This window comes from Abramis brama, assembly GCF_963993115.1.
Source record: "Abramis brama genome assembly, chromosome: 10".
Classification (NCBI taxonomy): domain Eukaryota; kingdom Metazoa; phylum Chordata; class Actinopteri; order Cypriniformes; family Leuciscidae; genus Abramis; species Abramis brama.
Genome location: NC_139972.1, coordinates 36469913 through 36492981, shown reverse-complemented (window position 1 = coordinate 36492981; position 23069 = coordinate 36469913). Strand labels below are relative to the sequence as shown.

At 38.6% G+C, this 23069-nt stretch overlaps 1 protein-coding gene across 1 annotated transcript in view; it reads right to left on the bottom strand.

Moving 5' to 3' along the window:
• Positions 1 to 13718: 13718 nt before the first annotated feature.
• The window catches only part of gjd1b (gap junction protein delta 1b), a 35017-nt gene continuing 25666 nt past the window's right edge, over positions 13719 to 23069 (bottom strand). Inside the window, exon 2 of the mRNA XM_084125780.1 lies at positions 13719 to 21193. Coding sequence (XP_083981906.1) covers positions 20350 to 21193 — 844 coding nt within the window. The 3' untranslated portion in view covers positions 13719 to 20349. The remainder of the gene's footprint in view (positions 21194 to 23069) is intronic.

Below are 23069 nucleotides of genomic sequence, written 5' to 3'. Positions count from 1 at the left end.
ACATGACCATGACAAAATATGCTTGTTTTTAAAGTTGTACGATGAGCTGGTTTTTAATTGTTCAATCATTTTTTTGTTTTAGAGATGAACTATTCCTAATTTGAATGATTAATCTTAATTTTTCAGTGATTTACTGATGAACTGTGGGTTATTTAATTCTTATATGTTTTTCTATTGAATAGCAAACTATCAGTTGCAAATCATCAGTACTGTAAAGACAAACAAAAATAAAAGGTTAAACTTTTTGATAGTCCACTTTAGACATTCAGCTAACTATAAGTAACTTGTCAACTACATGTCGACTAACTCTCATTAGAGAATCAGTAGATTGTAGTAGATTGTTAGTAGACTGAGGTTAGGGTTACTAGAATAAGTTGACATGTACTTCTAAAGTTACTTATAGTCAGTAGAATGTATGTTGGGGGAGCATCACAATAAAGTGTTACCAAGTAAAATAAAATAAAATAAAATAATTTGTGTAGAACGTTAGGCAAATGATCACAACAATGACAGCTTACAAATCTGTCTATTGTGTTCTTAATCATATACCACATTCTTATCATGTGTTCATATTAACAGTTTACTCTTTGCTTTATGTAGCATATTGTTCTTTTGTCTTCGTAATTCTCTATCTTTCCTGGGATAAACCATTCGTTGCTAGAGATTATAAGTAAATACTGTCAACACAGAATACTGAACCAAACCAGGAGTCAAGACCGGCTTAAAAAGTGCAGGCTGCATGTGGCAGGATTACATAACCATGTGTTTGTGTGTGTGTGTTAGACTGGGAGGGATACACTTGTCAGGAGAGCCTGTGTGTCCTCTCTGCTATGGCTGTCACTGTGACTATATTGAGGGCTCAGGGCTGGTGACGTGGATGTGACCCGGGTCTTGGCGTTCCTATTGCACACTGTGGTTCCTCTCTGCATGTGTGGGCAGGGTTGCAAGCCAAACATGGCCACAGCGCAGTGTCGTGTGACAGTGTTGCTGCCAAGCTGCCAGAGTGTGTGTGTGTGTGTGTGTGGAGGCACGAGTGGCACGCTACACTGGTGTTTGATTGGCTTGAGTGGTACCAGTTTAATAGTGCTTTTGTCATTCATCTAAATTAGGCAGCATTTTAAGGCATCACAAGCCGCGTTTCCATTACCGATTTGCACAAATATTTTGCAATGTTTTCTAAATTTCGATTAAAAAAACTATTGCAAAATGATGGCGTTTCCATTAACCGTCGTTATGCGACTAAACGTCTTTTTTTCCTCTCACGATAAGTCATTCCAAAAATTATGGCGACGGATGTTGGTAGGTTTATGTATATCCCATCCACCGCACTAGCCATTATTTTCAATGGATGGAGACGTAGGCGTGTTATACAAGCTTTAATAGAAAGACTCTTATACTTGTGAGTGGCACATTTGAGGTGTTTCTCTCTCCTATCTGCTTGAAGTTCTTGACAAATTGTGGCATTTCTTTGTTGTTTAGAATCCAGTATTCCCGTGATAGTTTTGTCTTTTATTAGTTTAATGAAGAACTCTGTCTTGTCTTCTGTCCAAACATAACACAAACGTCGCATGAAAAAAAGACCGGATGCATCTGTCGTGATCGTCTTGTGACAACAACATGTCAAGTGGCAATGGGGTGTGATCCCTTGATTTTTGATCCACCACCGGAACGGTCGCATGTGGAGCTGGCCCAACTGAACCACAGGGGACGCTGCTGCCATAAGACCCATCAGTCTGTGGCACAAACCCACCTAGACTCAACATCCTGTCCTGAATTGACTCAGTACTGCAATGACTGAACACGTGTGGGAGACAGCTGTGCCCGCATCGTGTGAGAGTCTAGATCTATGCCCAGAAAAGTTGTGTGTTGACATGGCAGCAACACACTCTTCTGAAGGTTTATGCATAAACTCAAGCTCCTCAAATGGCTGAGTACCAAGTTTCTATGTACTATTTCCAAGTCCTGAGATTGAGCTAATATCAGCCAATCGTCCAGGTAGTTTAAATTTGGACAGCCTGTAGCCGCAGCGGGGCCAGGTCGAGGAATGGTCGAGGAGCCAGAGCCAAACCGAACGGAAGAACACGGTACTGATAAGCTTTACCCTCGAAAGCGAACCTGAGGAATCTCCTGTGCCTCTTGACGACCTGGATGTGGATGTACGCATCCTTCAGATCGATAGTCACAAACCAATCTCCAGTTTGGACATGAGATCCCACGGTCACGGGATTCGTGATTCGCGCAAAAAAAGGGCTGGGGCGCGGCTAGTCAAATAGCGATTGTCCAGCTTCGACTGGGCCTGAGTTTGAGCAGGCTTGCTGTCCCAATCCAGCCCCAGCTTGTTTACAGCACAAGTAACCACATCTAACAGCTTGTTATAGGACGGAGAAGTGCGCTTTTCCTGTCCGCTCGGAGGGAGAGAGCCCCACAAATCGCCTATAAGCTCCTCAGAATCAGACAAAATCATCAGCCATAGACAAAACGTCATTGTCGAACAGGCCACAACCAAAAGAAATCGCATCGCGAGCTTCTGGAGTAGGCCGCAAACTGTCACGAACGGAAATTACGGGGTCCGAGCCAAGCTCGTCTGCGAGCAAGCGGCTCGGGGAGAGAGAGAGAAAGGGCGAATATTGCGTCTGCGCGCTCTCCATGTGCTCAAGCTCATAATCGTCACCCCAAGCATCCATCTCGTGCGGTGCCTCGGCAACCGCAGAAATGAAGAGGCGGGGGTTAGACGTGAGGCCTTCTTTCCTCAGAAAGCAGGTGAGTCTAGTTTCTAACTCTCAAAGGCAGGCTTTCACAGCGACGACAGCCAGATAGGCCGTTAAGCGCCGCCTGGGCATGTTTAAGACCCAGACATTGCACACAGCTGTCATGAGTGTCTCCTCCTGCGATGAACCCGTCACACAAGTCGATGCATTTCTTGAAACTCATCGTGTCCGCTTGAGTCCGCTTGGTAAAACTGCTCTGAATTATTGCAAAAAACACAACAAACACACTTTCCTACGGGCAACAGAAAATCCGCTTCCTGAAGGAATAAAATTTGAGGAAATAGCAAGCAGCACACTAATATGAAGCATACGTGACGTATTCTTAGGGTAGTGCTAAGCGCTATTCTGCCGTGCAAAGGCAAAAGACCGTAACTTCAAAATTAGTTATTTATATTTTTGGCACATTCAAGACCTCCTTTATCATGTGGATGAGTATCTTGAATCAATTCCGTTGTTTTTTTTCGAGAAAATAAAGTTGTCATAACAGTAACTTCCAAAAGCCCATGAGAAACCAAGGCAGAACACCGTAACACCAGTTACCGCTCTTTGGCTTTGTTTTGGATCGCTCAAATTGAGTTATGGTACTCTGCCTTACTTTAGCCGTGCATCAATATGAAGTTACTGTGCCGGTGTTCTATCAAATAATGCTACCTACCAGATTGTACGGTTATCTGCCTTTGTTTTACTGTCCATTAAAATTAAAATTACGGTGTAAAAAGTTTGGGTACCGGACCTGGTTGAAACACTCATGCATCTAGTTGGCAGAGTGCCAAAACTTCACCGGCCCCTTCAGCACTGCCCTAAACACTTATCTATGGAGGTATTTTGTCATGTCAAATGTATTAATAATGCCATCAGAATGCAACCAAAGCACAGGATAGCAATAAGTAGATGGCTATAAATAATTGTAAATCATACAAAATAAATGCCATGATCACTAGATTTTATACAGGTGTTACTATAATGATTTTGTTAATGGTGATCAGCAACCAAATATTGATAATGTGGAAGTTAGCATGACTGAAGTTAGCATAGCTTGGCATGACTTCTCACTTTTTGCTGACAATACAAAGGCAGAGTACAGTAACTTTAAAATAGTGGTCAAAAGTCAAGTTTGAGCTCAAGATTTTTTTTATGTATATCATTTTCATTACTAAAACATCTATTTGGCAGATTTCCAGTGTCCTACCTATAATTAATTTGGCGGGACAACTAAAAATCTTTAAAGTCATTTTTCTCAGTTCCACACTCTAGCGAGTTAAGGTCTTTTGCCTTTGTAGGGCAGTATTGGCCAATCCAATTGGCGTGATGGTATAAGGGTTTCAGACATTCGTCCACACAGGTGTTCCCATAGCAATATTCACAGTGTTTAGAGACCTATGAAAGGGAACTGTTTCCATTGCAGTTTTGCAAAATATTCCTTTTTTGAATTGCCTGAAAAACCACTTCATGCGAGCGTCAAAACTTTTTAGCGATATATGGACGTTTTTGTGAAATTGACTAGTTCCATTGGGCGTATTTTTAATTCGCAATTCAATTTGCGCAATTTGAAGGGAAACAGAAATGCGGCTACATGTGTACTCTTAACAGGAAGGCTGTTCCAAAATGTAAAAGTTAAAATGAACATTGTTGTGGGCAACTAGTGGCAGCTCACTAGTTTTGTGACAGAGCCATTCATTTTCTGTATCTCTTTCAAACTTACTGCAGTTCTTTCCCTCTAAAATCATTTCTCTCTATTGTTACATCCATGTATTATTTAAGCCTGCCACCCATTTTTAAGTATGTTTTCATGTAGCATGCTCTGTTTGTTGATCCTTTCTCTCATAATTTATCCTGAGTACATTTGTTTATTTTTGTCTTTGTTGTCTCTCACCATCACTGCGCTAGAGTTACCCACAAAGAGATAATTTCATTGCTGTTTTCCCAGAAACCTACAGTACATATACAACTAAATGATGCTGAAAATGATCTAAAACTTTGTGTGCTACATACAGCGGGGGAAATAAGTATTGAACACGTCACCATTTTTCTCATTAAATATATTTCCAAAGGTGCTATTAACATGAAATTTTCACCAGATGTTGATAACAACCCAAGGAATCCATACATACAAAGAAACCAAAACAAATAAGTTCAGATATTAAGTTATGTGTAATAATGTGAAATGACACAGAGAAAAGTATTGAATACATGAAGAAAGGGAGGCGCAAAAAGGCATGGAAAGCCAAGACAACAGCTTAAAACTATTAGTAATTAAAAAGCAATCCAGCCCCCTGTCCGTGCAAATTAATAACTGCTGGTTCAGTCCCAACGGATGGTCTACAAAAAGGTCTCATTGCCAAGGTGTCACACAAGACACATCTCATGATGGGTAAAAGCAAAGAGCTGTCTCAAGACCTTCGCAACCTAATTGTTCCAACACATAATGATGGCATTGGTTATAGGCGCCATTCTAAGCTTCTGAATGGTCCAGTGAGCACTTTTGGGGCCATAATACGGAAGTGGAAAGACAATCATTTCACCATAAATTTGCTTCGACCAGTGCTCCTCGCAAGATTTCTGATAGAGGAGTGAAAAGAATAATCAGAAGAGTTGTCCAAGAGCCAATGTTCATTTTAACTTGTGGAGAGCTTCAAAAAGACCTGCAGATAGCAGGTACTGTTGTCTCAAAGAAAACAGTAAGTAATGCACTCCACCGCCATGGCCTGTATGCACGCTCACCACGCAAGACTCCATTACTGAAAAAAAAGCATGTTGAAGCTCATTTAAAGTTTGCTGCACAACATTTGGAAAAGCCAGTAAGCAAAAAAAGCAAAATACTGGGAGAATATAGTGTGGTCACATGAGAGCAAAATTGAACTGTTTGGATGCCATAATACACACCATGTTTGGAGGAGAAATGGCAGTGCACATTACCCTAAAAACGCCATACAACTTGGTGTTGGCTCTTGGACAACTCTTCTGATTATTCTTTTCACTCCTCTGTCAGAAATCTTGCGAGGAGCACCTGGTCGAAGCAAATTTATGGTGAAATGATTGTCTTTCCACTTCTGTATTATGGCCCCAACAGTGCTCACTGGACCATTCAGAAGCTTAGAATGGCGCCTATAACCAATGCCATCATTATGTTTTGCAACAATTAGGTTGCGAAGGTCTTGAGACAGCTCTTCGCTTTTACCCATCATGAGATGTGTCTTGTGTGACACCTTGGCAATGAGACCTTTTTGTAGACCATCCGTTGGGACTGAACCAGCAGTTATTAATTTGCACGGACAGGGGGCTGGATTGCTTTTTAATTACTAATAGTTTTAAGCTGTTGTCTTGGCTTTCCATGCCTTTTTGCACCTTCCTTTCTTCATGTGTTCAATACTTTTTCCCTGTGTCATTTCACATTATTACACATAACTTAATATCTGAACTTATTTGTTTTGGTTTCTTTGTATGTATGGATTCCTTGGGTTGTTATCAACATCTGGTGAAAATTTCATGTCAATAGCACCTTTGGAAATATATTTAATGAGAAAAATGGTGACGTGTTCAATACTTATTTTCCCCGCTGTAAACAGTTCTGGGTTAAATACGCTGTATGGACAGTCTTAAAGAGAAGGTATATATAAACTTTATAAAGATGTGATATAAACCTTCTATGTAAAGAATTTAATCCTGATTTTATGATTACCTCTAAAACATGCACATGAAAGTAATGTCTGCAGCGAATAGTCAATCATTCAAAGGTCAGCACAATTTTACTCAAGAGATAATTATGAGCAATATTAAGAACTTAAACACATTTACCTAACAAGAATAAATATTATTTTAAATATTTGGCCATTCAGTGCTCATGCACCTCCGAGAACAGCTTTATTTCGGCCAGTCCTTCAGGAATTTGCTGCTTTTGTGCTTTTGACTGAATTGTTTGCTTGTGTTTATTTTCTAGAGTACAAACTTCTTATACTTTTATAATGGCTATTATTGTTCATTTAATTATTAATGTTCAATCAATAATATTTTATTTTATATAAATAATATGTCGTATTTGGTAATGAGAAAGGGTCTGTTAATGACTGTGATTTCGACTTCAGTGAAAGTTACATTATTACATCATTAGATGGCAGCAAAGACTGTCTTTATCAGTGAGTCAGTAGCAAAGACTTTTATATTAAAAGGGACTGAAACAAGGTTGTAAACAAGTACATTATTTTTTACATTAAGCAACACCTTATAAGAAGCAACCGACAAATGCGTTAAAAAGTGGTGTCATTAGAAATCCCAATAACGCTCGCTTAGTCGATCTCTCTCTCATTATACTCTACTCTGCATAAAACAATAAGTATTAATGAAACAACTCAGTGTTCCTTCGTTTGCTAGTTCTGAAGTGACGTTTTAGAATTATTGTACGTTTACACAACAATGATATGCTTAAAACGGATTTTTTTCTTTGAGTTTTCCGCGTATTGTCTGAAATTGTCATTTTGACAATGTCAATTGTCAAAACGATCCCCATTCACACGGATCCACGTAAACGACTAAAAACGCTGTATTCTGCACTTGGGCCATTAGATGGCGATGAAACACTATAGACTGAACACGTAATACGTATGACGTCATCGTTTTCAGAGATTCACGTTTTTGTTGTTTACACGAAAACCGTTTCCAAAAACTTGCACTTTGAAACCCGTTTTCAAAAGTCTGTTGTCGTGTAAATGAACGGCCGCAACACATAAAAAGTTTTACGATTTTTGTTGAAAACAGTGTCGTGTAAACAGCCCCTAAGTGTACGGAGGCTAATCTTTTAAACTGTCAATTTAAGATTTAAATCCGTGGTGGAAGGAAGTAGTTCCCCACAAAAGAGGTGTTTTAAAGACACTCCATTGTCATTTCTTTTATTTACCCACTAGTGCCGTAGTACTGTTGTATAAAAGCAATATCACATGAGTAGGAATGCGACATGGCTCTATTTCAGCACGGCTGTGATTGCCTGCAGCCTCCTACTCCTACTCGTGTGATATTGCTCATATATCATACAATCAAGTTAAACTTTAGTTAAACAATAATCAACAAGCATGGCCATAGAGTTTTCCTCAGCCATGGGAGGTGTGCGTGCTAACAAGGATGCTTAACCTAAACTTTTCTCCCGCCCGGGTCACGGCACCAATGCAACCGTTTCCGCTCATTCCAGACTCATATCAAACAAACAGAATCTGCACAGCATTTAAATATCATCTTACTAAGACCAATTATTGAGATATGGAGTGACAATAGTTATTCATATAAATTGTATGTAAATAATCTGTTATACGGTTGTAAAGATCTTATTGACTTGGCCATATAAATATCAGTAACTGCACCAAATTGCATATTTTTGCCTCTGAATACATTGAGGTGTTTTTTTCCCTTCTTGAGCATGAGCTCCATATTTTCAGATATCATACTATATGAGCCATAAAAAAATCTGATGTATCAAATATAATACTCTCCAAAAAAACATATGTAAAAACATTTTTTAAATACAGTTTTTCTAGTTTAAATTTTTTTTTTTTGCGGACTATTATTTCATATGTAAGGCTCTTCAGGACTATTATGAGGACAGGATGAAGTATTTTACCATTGAACAAAATACACACTTCACACCTAATGCACTAAGCTGTTTAGCACTCTTTATTCTCTTTTCAGTCTCTCTCTTCTCTTTCAGTAGGGTGCAAACCGCTCTCCTCTTCATCTATTAGTCCTGAAGAGACGATCAGTCAGGCAGAGCCGTCCACCTCGACCCCAGCATGAGAGCCGTGAAGAGCGGATTAAAGCTATTTCCCCTGCTCACGGGTGTGTCAAAGAGAGGTCATTAGTATCTGAAGGCAGAGTGCATGTACATGTCATTATTACTCTTATAATAATTTCAATGCTCCACATGCACATTTCATTGATAGCTGTGTCATGCTATCAATGAATGAGAGGAGTATGCATTAAATAGCAAATCAGTGCTAATGCTGGCTATTATAATCTGAATCTCTCAGTGGTGCGTGAATATGTTACCAGAACGAGTCTGCTTTTTCAGTATTTTGAATGTATGATTACGTTGATCAAAGGTGATTACAGTGACATTTACTTTCACTGTGGGAGATCAGATGATGAATGCGGGTGGTGATGCTAACGATTATGACATATAGCATGTGGGCGGAGCTTGCCGTGATCTCTGCTCGTCTCTTAGGAAGTGACGCTCTCTCACCCATCTGTCCGCACAATAATCCCTGTAGCGCTTAGAGATATTACTGCCTGGCTTATTGCCGTGGCAACAGGCCCTCAATCCCAACTCGCAACCACGTGACTGCGGACAGTAGAGGGGCTTGACATGACACACACACATAGATGTGTACAATAAATGAAAATAGACACTATCTAATGTCACACGTGCACAAATCCATGACTCGTATATGATGCATTATGCTTCAAATAAAAAAACACATTTAGAAGAAAATGTTCCTGCAGTTTAAATCTTTAATTCATGACAGTTCATTAGCCTTTCTGTTATAATTACCATATTCCTGCTATGACCACTGCTATTAAGAAGCTGTTGTGTTTTTTGTTGATCTAGGAACTGCACTGACTCATTAATGCAGCCATTAAGCCATTCGAAATGGCATCTTTTTCAGCTAATATAGTAGTTACAATGACTAATATGTGATTAGGTTACTGTGCAATTTAGCGCAGGGCTGATTTAATATAAACAACATGCAGTTAGATTCAAAAGTCTGAAACCACTTGTGAAAATGCTTCTATTTTGCATTTTTTTTTGTCATTTGTGCTTTTTTCTCACAGCAGCACTTGAACTGGCATGGACTCCACACATTAGTGCTAAACCTGATGATCCTTGTTATCCTGGTATATTGAGGATGTTTCAAAGGGCATCTTCTGTGAAATCTGACCTTTTGTACAAAGAGTTTAAAAAACAAACAAACAAAACAAATTTTCATATTTGATAAGTGACCTGGAATGAGTGCAGAATTTCGTCCACATTTTACGTGACAGATTTTCACATAGTCTGGGGCCAACTGTTAAATTAACAAGTATTCAATCTTACCTTTCCTGAATAGTTCTGGGGTCATACAGTTAAAAGTAGAGTTCATAAATTCCTTGAAAAGGAAATGTGGAACAGAAACTGAATTTATTGGAATTAATTTACATAAAAATTATTTCATGAACTGTTTACACGCAGGAATTTATCCTGCTTGTGTATCATGAATAAATCCCAATTAGTTTTCTTCTGCGAAGTCCATCTATTCAGGTCACGAGGCCACACTTACAAATAATCAGATTATATATATATATATATATATATATATATATATATATATATATATATATATATATATATATATATATATATATATATAGGCCTCCTCTTGTACTGATTGGATAGACAATTTGAGCGTGTTCCTCCCGAACTTTGGTAATAAAACATCATGTAAAGAATTGCTCTGGTGTTAATTTACTCTAAATGTCATATTTATTTAAAGGGATAGTTCAGCCAGAAATGTAAAATTTGTCATTAATTACTCTCCGTTCCAAACCTGTAAGATTTTATCCTGTAACACGAGAATGAACCTTATTGGTTCTCACACATCAAGTCAAGTCAAGTCAAGTCATCTTCATTTATATAGCGCTTTTAACAATGTAGATTGTTCCAAAGCGTCTTTACATTGATAATAGGAAATGAATAGCAGCTCTAGAATAAAGTTATTGTCCAGCTAAAGTTAGTTTTGATTGATTCACATCTGTCGCAACGATCATTAGTTATTAACTTAGGGGCCGCTAACACGACATGGGGAGAGACTAGTGGACACTTCAGGGCTGCGTTGTCGTCGCGTCCAGGTCCTTCATCAGATCTGGATACGGCCCGGATCCGGCGGACTGCAGTAAACATCGGGATAAACAGAGAGACTAATATTAGCGTAGACGCCATTCTTCTTATGATGTAACGGGTACATCAGGATTTATGAGAAGTGTTCCCGGTTCCGGCTGACCTAATCTATGCAGCCTAACATTGAATTATAGAAGTCTATAATGTATTATGTGAATGCTAGGTCAAAGAGATGTGTTTTAGTCTAGCTTTGAACTGACAGAGTGTGTCTGCTTCCCGGACAATGGTAGGAAGACTGTTCCAAAGTTTTAGTGCTAAATAGGAAAAGGATCTACCGCCAGCAGTCGATTTTGATATTCTAGGTATTATCAACTGGCCGGAATTTTGAGATCGCAATAGACGTGAAGGACTATAATGCGTTAAGAGCTCGCTCAAGTACTGCAGAGCTAAACCATTTAGTGCTTCGTAAGTAATCAGTAATATTTTAAAATGTATACGATGTTTAATAGGGAGCCAATGCAGTGTTGACAGAACCGGGCTAATATGGTCATACTTCCTGGTTCTGGTAAGAACTCGAGCTGCTGCGTTTTGAACTAGCTGTAATTTGTTTATTAAGCGTGCAGGGCAACCACCCAGTAGAGCATTACAATAATCTAGCCTTGATGTCATGAACGCATGAACTAATTGTTCCGCATTTGTCAATGAGAGCATATGGCGTAATTTAGATATATTTTTAAGATGGAAAAATGCAGTTTTACAGATACTGGACACGTGACTTTCGAAATGAAAGATTGGTATCAAAGAGCAAACAACAGAGCAGCCATCAAGTGTTAGACAGTATTCTAGGTTATTATGTGAGGAAGTTTTTTGTCCAATAATTAGAATCTCTGTTTTTTCAGAATCAAGTAGTAGGAAATTACTAGTCATCCAAATTTTTATATTAGCTATGCATTCCGTTAATTTTGTGAATTGGTAAGTTTCGACAGGGTGTGAAGAAATATAGAGCTGAGTATCATCAGCATAACAGTGAAAACTGATGCCATGCTTTCTAATGATATCTCCTAATGGTAGCATGTACAGAGTGAACAGCAACGGTCCTAGTACTGAGCCTTGTGGTACGCCATACTGAACTTGTGATCGATGAGACATCTCTTCATTTTCTGCTACAAACTGATAACGGTCAGATAAGTATGATTTAAACCATGCTAATGCAATTCCACTAATGCCAATTTTCAAATAATTTTCGAATCTATTTAAAAGAATGTTGTGGTCAATAGTGTCAAATGCAGCACTAAGATCGAGTAACACTAATAGAGAGACACTACCACGATCGAATGATAGGAGCTAATCATTTGTAACTCTAATGAGAGCTGTCTCAGTACTATGGTACGGTCTAAATCCTGACTGGAAATCCTCGCAGATATCATTTCTTTCTAAAAAGGATCATAGTTGTGAAGATACTGCCTTTTCTAGTATCTTTGACAGAAAAGGTAGATTCGAGATCGGCCTGTAATTGACTAATTCTGTACGATCAAGTTGCATTTTTTTAACAAGCGGTTTAATCATAGCCAGCTTAAAAGTTTTTGGTACGCATCCTAGAGACAAAGATGAATTAATGATATTAAGAAGAGGATCTATGACCTCTGGAAGCATCTCTTTCAGTAGCTTAGTCTGAATAGGGTCTAACATACATGTTGTCGATTTAGATGATTTAACGAGTTTATAAAATTCTTCCTCTCTTATAGCAATGAATTAATAATTTTTTTCCTTAGGGAGACTACAATGCACTGCCTGATGCGATACTGTAGTAGATGGTTGCATAGTTATTATTTTCTCCCTGATATTATCAATCTTATAAGTGAAGAAGTTCATAAAGTCATTACTGCTGTGTTGCTTGGAAACGTCTGGGGTTGAAGATTTATTTTTCGTTAGTTTAGCCACTGTTTCAAATAAATACCCAGGATTTTGTTTATTTTCTTCTAATAGGTTTGAAAAATCAGCAGATCTAGCAGCTTTTAAGGCCTCTCTGTAAGCAATCGAGCTCTCCTTCCATGAAACGCGAAATACCTCTAGTTTTGTTTTCTTCCAGTTGCGCTCCCTTTTTCTGGCTGCTCTCTTAAGGGCCTGAGTGTGCTCGTTGTACCACGGCGTTGGACTATTTTCTTTAATCTTCTTTAAGCGCAAAGGAGCAACTGTGTCTAAAGTGCTGGAAAAGAGAGAGTTAAAAGTTTCTGTCGCAATATCTAGTTCTTCTAAGCTATCCGGGATGCTAAGATGATGAAACTGATCAGGAAGATTATTAATAAAGCAATCTTTAGTGGCAGAAGTGATAGGTCTCACATATTTGTAACACGGAGTCGGCTTTGCAGCCTTGGCTAAATGAAGTTTACACAAGACTAGATAATGATCTGAGATGTCATCGCTCTGCTGCAGAATTTCAACGGCATCAACATTGATTCCATGTGATAATTTTAGATCTAGAGTATGATTATGAGAATGAGTAGATCCTGACACGTGTTGTCTAACTCCAATAGAGTTAAGAATGTCTTTAAATGCCAATCCCAATGCATCTTTTTCATTATCTACATGTATATTAAAATCACCAACAATTAGTACTTTATCTGCAGCCAGTACTAACTCTGATAGAAAGTCAGCAAATTCTTTGATAAAGTCTTTATGGTGCCCTGGTGGCCTGTATACAGTAGCCAGCACAAATCTCAAATGTGATTTATCATTTACACTATATATTGCTACATTAAGCACCAACACTTCAAAAGAATTATATTTGAAACTAGACTTCTTAGTAATTTTGAAAATATTACAATAAATTACAGCAACACCTCCCCCTTTGCCTTTCAGACGAGGTTCATGTTTATAACAGTAATCTTAATCTTATTTAATTTTTGACAGGAATGAAAAGGAGGTAATATGTTTTTCTTTTCACATCGTTCACAGTATGTGTTCACAAAACCAGTTTTATATTAAGTGATCCTGCTGTTTATATAAACACTATTTAATCTGCACAAAATATCCACAAAAATATCTGAATTTAGTTGACAGCATACACACAAAAACGCACACTTAAGGACACATCATTGAGTTCATTCAAGGTGTTTAATTAAGTACACAATCCACAATTCAGAAACATATAGAAAGAAAACCTTCAAATAAGGTCAGTTACAAAACAGAAATCTGTGTTTCAAACAACAGATTTCCTTGTGGAAATTAGAAACAAGTAAGAATTGTTCATTTGGATTTAATTCAGCAACAACTATGAAAGAGATCGAAACAGGGCTGAGAGATATGGTGCCATTTGTAGACTTAACGATTGATGTACAGCTGTCAGTAAAATTTATATTACTCAAGCATTTTAGCAGCACCCATTTGATATTTCAGGAACATCACATTTTGCACACGGGGTTGAACACAATTGTGCGTTGACCTTTGCCTATCATTTCCACACACAAAATAAGACAAAAAAAGAAAAGGAAATCTGATTTAAATGAAAATTAATTAATAAACCCTTTTCAGTGCACATGATCTAACCCATTTTAATTAGTTAAAGTAATCAGACTGTTTATTTCAGGGAGGATTAAAGGGTTGCACATTGTAATCTCAGAAGGACGATCAGCTACAGGTGGCACCGTTACCCTTTACCATATGGCATAAGGTATCACAAGTTTAACATCTGCATTTCTGCATTTCTGCATTTTCGAGTCTATTAATAACTGAAGAACTGTTGCTTTATGTGAGAAAAAAACAAACTATTTTTTAGGAGTTAGGATAAGACCTTTAAATTGACTAAGCATTGCTTTAATTAGCAACTGTTGCCATCCGCCATTAGCCTGGTTAAAACCAGACCATTCTCAGTAGTAACCGAGCAGAGCAAATCTAAATTTGCCGGAAGTTGTCTGGGTTTTCCCAGGCTAATCCGCCATATAATCAGACAAGCTTTCGCTCGTTTAAGTCGAATATAAAGTGAATATTTTACAGAAATTATAGACTAAAACATTGTTGATAGGGCAGTCATTATAGTGACACAATTGTAATCACTATGAAATGAGTTTTTTCTCTTTTCGTTTGACAGTAAAAAGCATTTGATTGAACTTCATTACAAATATTCAGTATTCAAATTCATTCATGGGACGCTCTGTAAAGCTTGTCGAGCTAAAGCAACCAAGGGGGCAGAGCTAAGTAAAGTCACTTGTCTATCATGTTTCATATGGCTAATTACATTGATGTCACACTTTGCAATAAACTGAAAAGTTGTCCTGTAATAATCGTTCCCTTGTTAGACGAAGGGGCCCTGATTTCTCATGCTGCTCTGTGTATAAACGTTGCTTATAGGATTGGTGCCTTTGCACAGATCCTGAGTTATAGCTGTGTGTGTTGATGTGATTTGTCCTGTGATGGTGCAGGTACGAGGGATGGATGACTTGCCTGCCCTTTTGCCTTTGCCAAATGCTAATCCTGTGTTTATACGTCCATGTAAGCAGCTAGCAGTGATTAGGAGCCGCGACTCTTCTTATTCCTGAGAGATTAGTACGGCTTGTGCAGCGGGTGTCAAACAGCCCTGGCGGCACACGTGGAGTTGTAATCGCTTGAAGCTCCCCTTAACTATCATCCTACACCAGTTTTGTACTTAAAGAGAAAGGAAAAGCAGTTACACTTTATTTTAAGGTGTCATTGTTACAGTGTAATTATATATTTAAGTTCTGAGAAATATTAAGCAACTACATGTACTTACTATAGGGTTAGGGTAGGATTAGGATTTGGTTGAGGGTAAATTGCATGTAATTATGCATAATTTACTGTTAATACTATGGTAAGTACATGTAACATATGTAACAAGGACACTGTAAAATAAAGTGTTGCCAGAAAAGCTGACCCTATATGAGGGTTAAAACTAAAGGATGCCTTTTTGGGAATACAACAGTGGTTATTAAGAGAAGGAAAACAGATTAAAAATGCATAATCTCATTTAACTGTCCATGCCGAAATGAGGGATTCGTCATGAGTCAGGGATTTAGAGCAACACCTGGGTTGGTAAAAGTGTGGTTGGGACACGGGCTCTGGTGACTGTGGGCGCCGTGATTTCTGGCAGTCGCTCGGAGAGCATTCTGGGACATTTGATGATCATTCAAAATGGATTAGAATGGGATTAGAATGATTCTTTTTCCTGAGCTAAGCGGGAATGAACTTCACTCGGTAGGGTGAATGTGATTTTACCAAGTACAGCATTGAAATCAACCAGATTTGAGTTGACAGTTTATGTGAAGTTTAGTCCTACAACCAGGGTTAGTTGCTTCGGTCACCATGATTTTGCCAAGTAAGACACGTTCCTGAATCAACATATTTTGATATTTGAGCATTATTCAGATTTTCCTGTAATGTATACATCCTGATAAACATGTTCGTAAAATATTCACTGGTATCAAATTAGTTTTAGAACTCTATAAAACATGGGCAAACTTTCAACTGGCAAAGATACCATACACAAAACAGTAATTGTAGAAACACTTAAAACATGTCATTTGAAAAGGTCATAAAAAAAAAAAACCCCAAAAAAACAACTGACACCTGAGACATTTTTCCCCCCACATGCACTGGTCCACTGTGTTTTTCTGGGAGTTTAATTGCCATTATGACTTTATGACTGAAATATCAGCAGTTAATATCCTCATCTCACTGGCAGTAGATTAACGTCATATTGTCAATTAAACAGCAGGCTGGTTACTTACATATCAATTATGTCTCCATAAAACCTTTTTGTTAGTGAAAATGGTTATTTTCTACAAAATCATCTGGCAGTGACTACGGGGTGCATGTAACCATAAAAATACTTCCCTCACGTCAAAAGTTTGTGCTGAAAATGAAGTGTTGCATACGTTTGTTACAAGATTGCAGTAAAAAACCTGCTACAGTCTTTTGATTCAATTTTGGCCCATTAAAGCCTCAATAATTTGCCACTTTAACCAGTTTTCTAATCTAACCATGCTGTTTACTTGTCCCTGCTTTTGTGTTTCATAAAAAAGAGAGGGAAAAGAAGAATAAAAACATGCTTTCCATATCAGTCATTCATGCTTTACAGTAAACAACCCATTCACTGAAACCCAATTAGTTATGAAGTTGCATATAACTTTGGCAAGTAAAGCCACATTTTTACTTCATATCCTAATTCTGGTCTTTAAATACCCCCTGCGGTTAACCCTCATATTACAGCACGGTATAAAAGAGTAACACACATTAACATAATTCACAAGCTGGAATAAATAAAAAGAAGAAACAAAAATTGGACATTGTTCTTTTTTCGTCCAATATTTAAACTTGGATATAGGATTTCTGAAAATAGACTGAGGAGAAGAGTGGATTAATGCAAGCACATGAAGAAGTTCTCACTTGGGGAATCAATCTTCATAATCTCTGAACTGCACTTGAAAATAATACGCTTGTAAAAGATGCCCTTTGACGCTGCATAGTTACAGAGGTTATGATTTTGGTAGAGATACTACCTTAGATCAGGATAAAAGAACTGGGATTTTCAGGAGAAGGTACAGCGTACTAAAAAGAGACAGATATAGGATCTGCTTGGTCCCAAGAGAAGGGATGCATTTCCTTTTTACCCCACACAATAATGACTATATAATTTACATGTTAAACTGGTCCCGATTATTAAATCTGCAGAGGATACAATCAAACTTTAACCTTTCGTTCAGCCGTTGCACAGTGTTATTTGTTTTTGTTCTGATTAAATTGAGTTTCTTCCTATTTTTGCACTGCAAAAATAATGTTCTTAAATAGTATTTTTGTCTTGTTTTTCATATTAGCCTCCTTAAATCAAGATTAATTTACCTAACCGAATTTGGTTAAGATAAGCAGACTTCAGAGAATACATCTTTTTATATTTCACTGGCATTTTTTCCAAACCCTTTTCAAAAAGATTTAGTTGTATGCTTCAAAAATACTGTTTAAAAAATATATATTTGTAGAGTGCATACACGGCATCCAAAATTAACTTTTCGTCATGCTGGCAAATGCCGGGGTTGTTTGTTTGATTTAGTTTTTTTAAAGACAGTTTGTATGTCTTTAAATTGCATCATCACTTAATCGAGGTTCAGATTATTGCAGTCTTTTGCAGTTCCTAATAAACTGGCAAGCAGCTTCATTTGTGTACTTGCCAATTGCATTTGCCGCTTAATGAGAGTTAATTTTGCACCCTGGGCGTAAATGTAAGCATAGAAATCCTGGTTCTCATCTTGGAAGCAACAGGGTTGCATGTACAGAAAAGTCTGCATTTGCTTCTGAGGGTTTACGGATCATTTACGAGTTGCTTACATTCGCAGTAAAACAAATGCGAGGCCTCATAAACGTGACCCATTTTATACCTCTCATTCAATTTAGATGTGAACGACAATATCCATACTCACGCTGACTTCTGGCCTGAATCAGAAATGTGGCTGAACTGTCCAGCTAAACATAAACACACACTTTCTTGTAAAAGACTTTTCTATAAGACATGCCTAAGTCTGGATACATTGTGTTGCTATTAAAGGGCCTCTGCAGTTTCCTCTCTGTCTCTCTGCCTCTTCTCTGTCAATGTTTTCTGCGTCTGCGGTATGTCAGCGAGCTGGCCTGTGTTAGTTGACTGTGTTCTGTCTACACTGGGCTGTTTTTTATGTGCACGTGCAGAGGTTAGTCAGGGCGGTGTAGGCACAAGTACTTTCTTTAGTGGGCCTAAGCTACTGCTAATATTGGCTGAATGACAACTCAATGTAATTTGTGTCTTTTGTTAGAGACGTTACACCCTGCTTTATCCCACACTGTGTAAACAAAGGCACACAGGGGATCACAGCTACATACACGCACATACTCATCGTTGATCTCATTTAGGATGGACCAATTCAAAAGGCTCACTTTCTCAGCACTAATGTCCGTCCCACAGTGAGTTTCTCCTTTTATCCACTCTTCCCATCCCACAAAGTGCAATGCATTGCAAACATATATTTTTTTCTACGCTTCGTCTTTTCTCACTAATAAAGGCATGCTGATAAACACGTGACAAGAAGAAAAAGCTAATAAAACACTGTAAATTATTCCTTTTTCCTAATAACACACACTGAACATCGATTTTCTTTTCAAAAGTCATTTGATAGATAAAGCTTTGTAAACATGCCTTTGATAGATACCTTTATGCTTTCTGATAATAAAATCATCTGATAGAAACATCTGGACACATTTTTTTTTTCAATCATTTGTACGAGTGTCCCCAGCAAGCATTATCATAACAAACAAGATTTCCTTTGTTAATCACATTCACTAGAAAGACCATGCTGGTTACCAAGCATATTTCTTTTCCAGTGAACAGCATTGGTGCATCTAAAATCGCATACTGTGAGTAGGTACTACATTTGAATTTGAATTTACTTTGCGACCGATAAAAAGTAAGTTCTATATAGTATGAATGTGTGTAGTATGAATGAAATTCTGACGTGCTACATCCGCCATGTTGTTACTGTCACGTGACCTGCGTCGCTTCACTACCATTCATAAATCATCTTCTGTGGCCTCTTGGGAGGATAAAGTGTCCATCGAATGCACACTTCATTCATCATACATACTACTCTTTTGGCATACTGTTTTTGGCATACTATATAGTGGTGAAGTATTCGATTTCAGACACAGACCGTGGCTATGCTGCTCCACCAGCAATAATCAACATAAACCAGCCTTGCACCAGCATGGAAATTCTTTTCAGCAGGGTTGGCTCCGTTTCCCAATAAAGATAAATAATCTAACTTTTTAATAATCTTTTAACTATATGTTTTAAATAATGATCTGAAAAAGAAAAAAACAGTCATTTAAGTTGATGGCACCAACCTTTTCACACACAAAAAAAACTGTATAATCATAAAATGAACAAAAAGGAATCTGCAGTCTCTAAATTCTTTCAACTTTGGTCACATACATACATATAAACACACATTCATGCACCACAAGAGAGAGGAATACTTGACTGGAACACGTAAGAGTCTTTGTGGAAGGGCACAATTTGCGCAGAGGTAATAATCATCTCCTAGTCTTGTACGGCAACCAGAGAGAGATTACAAAAACGATGCTAATGTTTGTTCAATCATACATCAAAGTGAAGGTGCCACTGCTGTAACAATGTTTATATCTCACCCGTTGTTTGTTTTAGGCCGATTTACTGCCAGTAGAGCAAACCTAAACAGTATTCCTCTTCTGGCACCATCTCAGTGACAACGGTTGAGAAAAAGTGGGAGGTTATAGTCATGCTACGCTCTCCTGTTAAATATCCTTCTTGGTCATTCCTCTTTCCTCAACATCTGAGAGTGAGAAAAGTGGGAAAACAATCCCAGATTCTTTTGTTTCCATAACATTCTGTGTTTGATGTCCATCAGCTCCTAGAATCATACCTCACGCTCTTCACCCTTCCACCGATGCTTGTTCACAGTTTGAGACTTTCAAATTCCTCCATGCCTCATCTTCACGTGCTGTTCCAGAAGCCTTACATTGTGCAAACTTCCTCAAACATTGTCATGCGCAATAAACAGGGAGGGAGTGGCTTGTGGGAAAGGGGTGTGGCTATGTGGAGCCACTCCCTCTTCGCCATTATAAACATTTGCACAAGTACCATAAGCACCTTGTAATTTCATCATTCCACTCTCCACTCGACTCCTTGTGACGCCATATTTGGATGAATGGAGATCAGACATAGGCAGACTCACTGGACTGGGTCCTGCCCAGGTTTGGCGGTTGTGACAGGTGGGCCATGTCCTTTTTACGGATCTCACAGATGGACTTCCTGCGGGCTTGCACACCTCGAATGGCAGCCTTGATTTTCCTCCAGCCGAGGTGGTTGAGCTCTGCGAGGTTGAGTACGACGCAGATCCCACTCACTGCAAACATGAACACTAGGAAGACCGTCTTCTCAGTGGGCCGTGATACGTAGCACTCCACCTCCTTCAGGCAGGGGTAGCGGTCACACTCGAAAATGCCAGGAACACTGAAGCCATATAAAAAGTACTGCCCCGCCAAGAAGCCTATCTCAAGTGCATTGCGGAAAACCACCTGGATTATGTAAAAGCGAGAGATTCCCTCTTGTCGGCGTACCTTGGAGCTCCTGCCATGCAGGAGGCCTCTTGGAGCATTTGGGATCTCCTTCACCTCTAAGCAATCAGCTTCGTCCTTTCCGCCACCACTGTCAGAATGCTGCACCAAAATACCATTAATGTTGCGTAGTTTGCGGGTACCCTCACGACTGTAGTCCTTCTCCATGATTGGGTAGAGGAAAGAGTAGCGACGGTCACGCTGTTTGGCCGACTGGTGCACTGAATAGGTGATGAAGCACAAGCTGGGTGTGCAAACAAGGATGATCTGGAAGACCCAGTAACGGATGTGGGAGATGGGGAAGGCCTTGTCGTAGCAGGCCTGGTTGCACCCAGGTTGGAGGGTGTTGCAGATAAACATGGTCTGCTCATCCTCATACACTGTTTCACCAACAATGGCCACAATCAGGATTCGGAATATCACCACAACTGTCAGGAGAATCCTGGAGGAGAGAAAGAGAGGGACAATTTGATGTGTGATGTGAACAAAGCACACACACACACACACACACACACACACACAAAACCTTCCACTGACGTAATTTCTCCCTTATTTTGGCTACCAGCTAATTAGCATTGCAGATGTTCGCATTTGCTATTCAAATGTGTGTTTTTCACTTTCAAGAGCAACTTTGCACATTTAATCAAGAGCTCTAATTTTGAAACAATTCTGCTCTCTCAAGCTCTAATTATAGCTCCTTCTGTGCTATTAAGCTCTGTTAACATGGTAACCTGCACTGCTGGTACAGTAACCTGTGGAAATGCTAGTCTATGGAATGCTCATTTATTTGGTAGCATAATGGCAGTAAAATATGTTCTCTTCCCTTTTCCATAGCAACAGTTTAGATTTTACACCTCAGCTGTCACTACCGTTAGGGCTATTTCTGTACCAGTGTTTGATTGAGGGAAAGAGCGAGAGATGGATAAAGAGAGAGATTACATATGTTTGTAAGAGAAGGAAGGAGTAGAAGTAGCACCTGTGGATTATTCTGTGCAAAGTGAAAGGTGGATAATGGCGTGATTTTCAACCCCATCCTCTTTAACTACAAATGTTTAGGCTTGAAAGGTTAGGCACATGCATTCAATGCAGTCTTGATTTTGCCGAGTTAGACATGTTCCTGGGTCAACATATTGATATGATCCTGGAACAACATTTCGGTCCGGAAATTTAATCCTGACCATATCCCTAGCCCTAAACCTAATCTGAACGGATCCCTAAAATCAGAGGGAAATGATAGGTGAATAACACCAATGTAGAAGCACCTGGTTGTAAACCTAAACTTGACATAAAAAACCTGTCCTTCAAATCTGATTGGTTGATTGGAATGTTGTTCCAGGATCAACAAAGACGTTGATCCAGGAACATGTTGCATTTGGTGAAATCAGGTTCTGCATATTCAATACTGATTTGGTTTTCAAATCTGATCTGTAGCACTGACAATCCACTTCTGCAACTGATAAAATCTGGGGTGCGTTTCCCAAAGCCAACTATGGTTAACAACAACATTCAACAGAACTTGTGACCATAGTTGGCTTATTATGCCTTTGGGAAATGCAGCCCAGATCAGTTGTTTGGACAGCATATCTCAATATCCAGTATATCTAGAATTGTCACCATAGCAATGACTTTAGCTTTAACAGAAGATAAAAGAGAAGCTGTCAGTGTGGACAGAAAAAATAAACTGGAAATTTTGACATCTTGCCATTGTGCTGAACTCATGAGGCACATTAGACACCAGAGGCATTACTGCATTATGCACATGATATGTCTTAAAACTCTCACTTTGAGCGAATATAGATACGCAGCTTTAAACACTACTGTGATTTGCATTTGTTAACAGTCGGTCATGTCGTGTCTTGAATGACAACAACAAAAAAATTGCTTGCAATAAAATCTGACTTACTTAAATGCATTTCCAAAACTCTAATAGGCCCATTTTTCTTGTAAACTACATAGATCAAGTTTGTGAAAAAAATAATACTTTTTTGCTTTGCATTTTGACTACAGACAACCAGATGGATTTAACCAGATATTTTATGCCTCCCTGAACAAAGCTACATAGCCACAAAACCTGGCAAAAAGTACAAAGCACATTTCAAATAAAAGACACGTTTGTGTACATTTTCTAGAAGTCATGGCAGCATTACTTCATCAAATGATGGCGAATAGAGTTATATTCTGGCACACATCATTACGTCCTTTCTGCTTTGTGGTAAATGTTATCACTTCCTTTTTCTTACTCACAGTAGGCTTGTGTAATGCCTGACACCTTAATAAGTCATTAAACAATTTAAAAAAAAATTCAGGACTTTGCATTT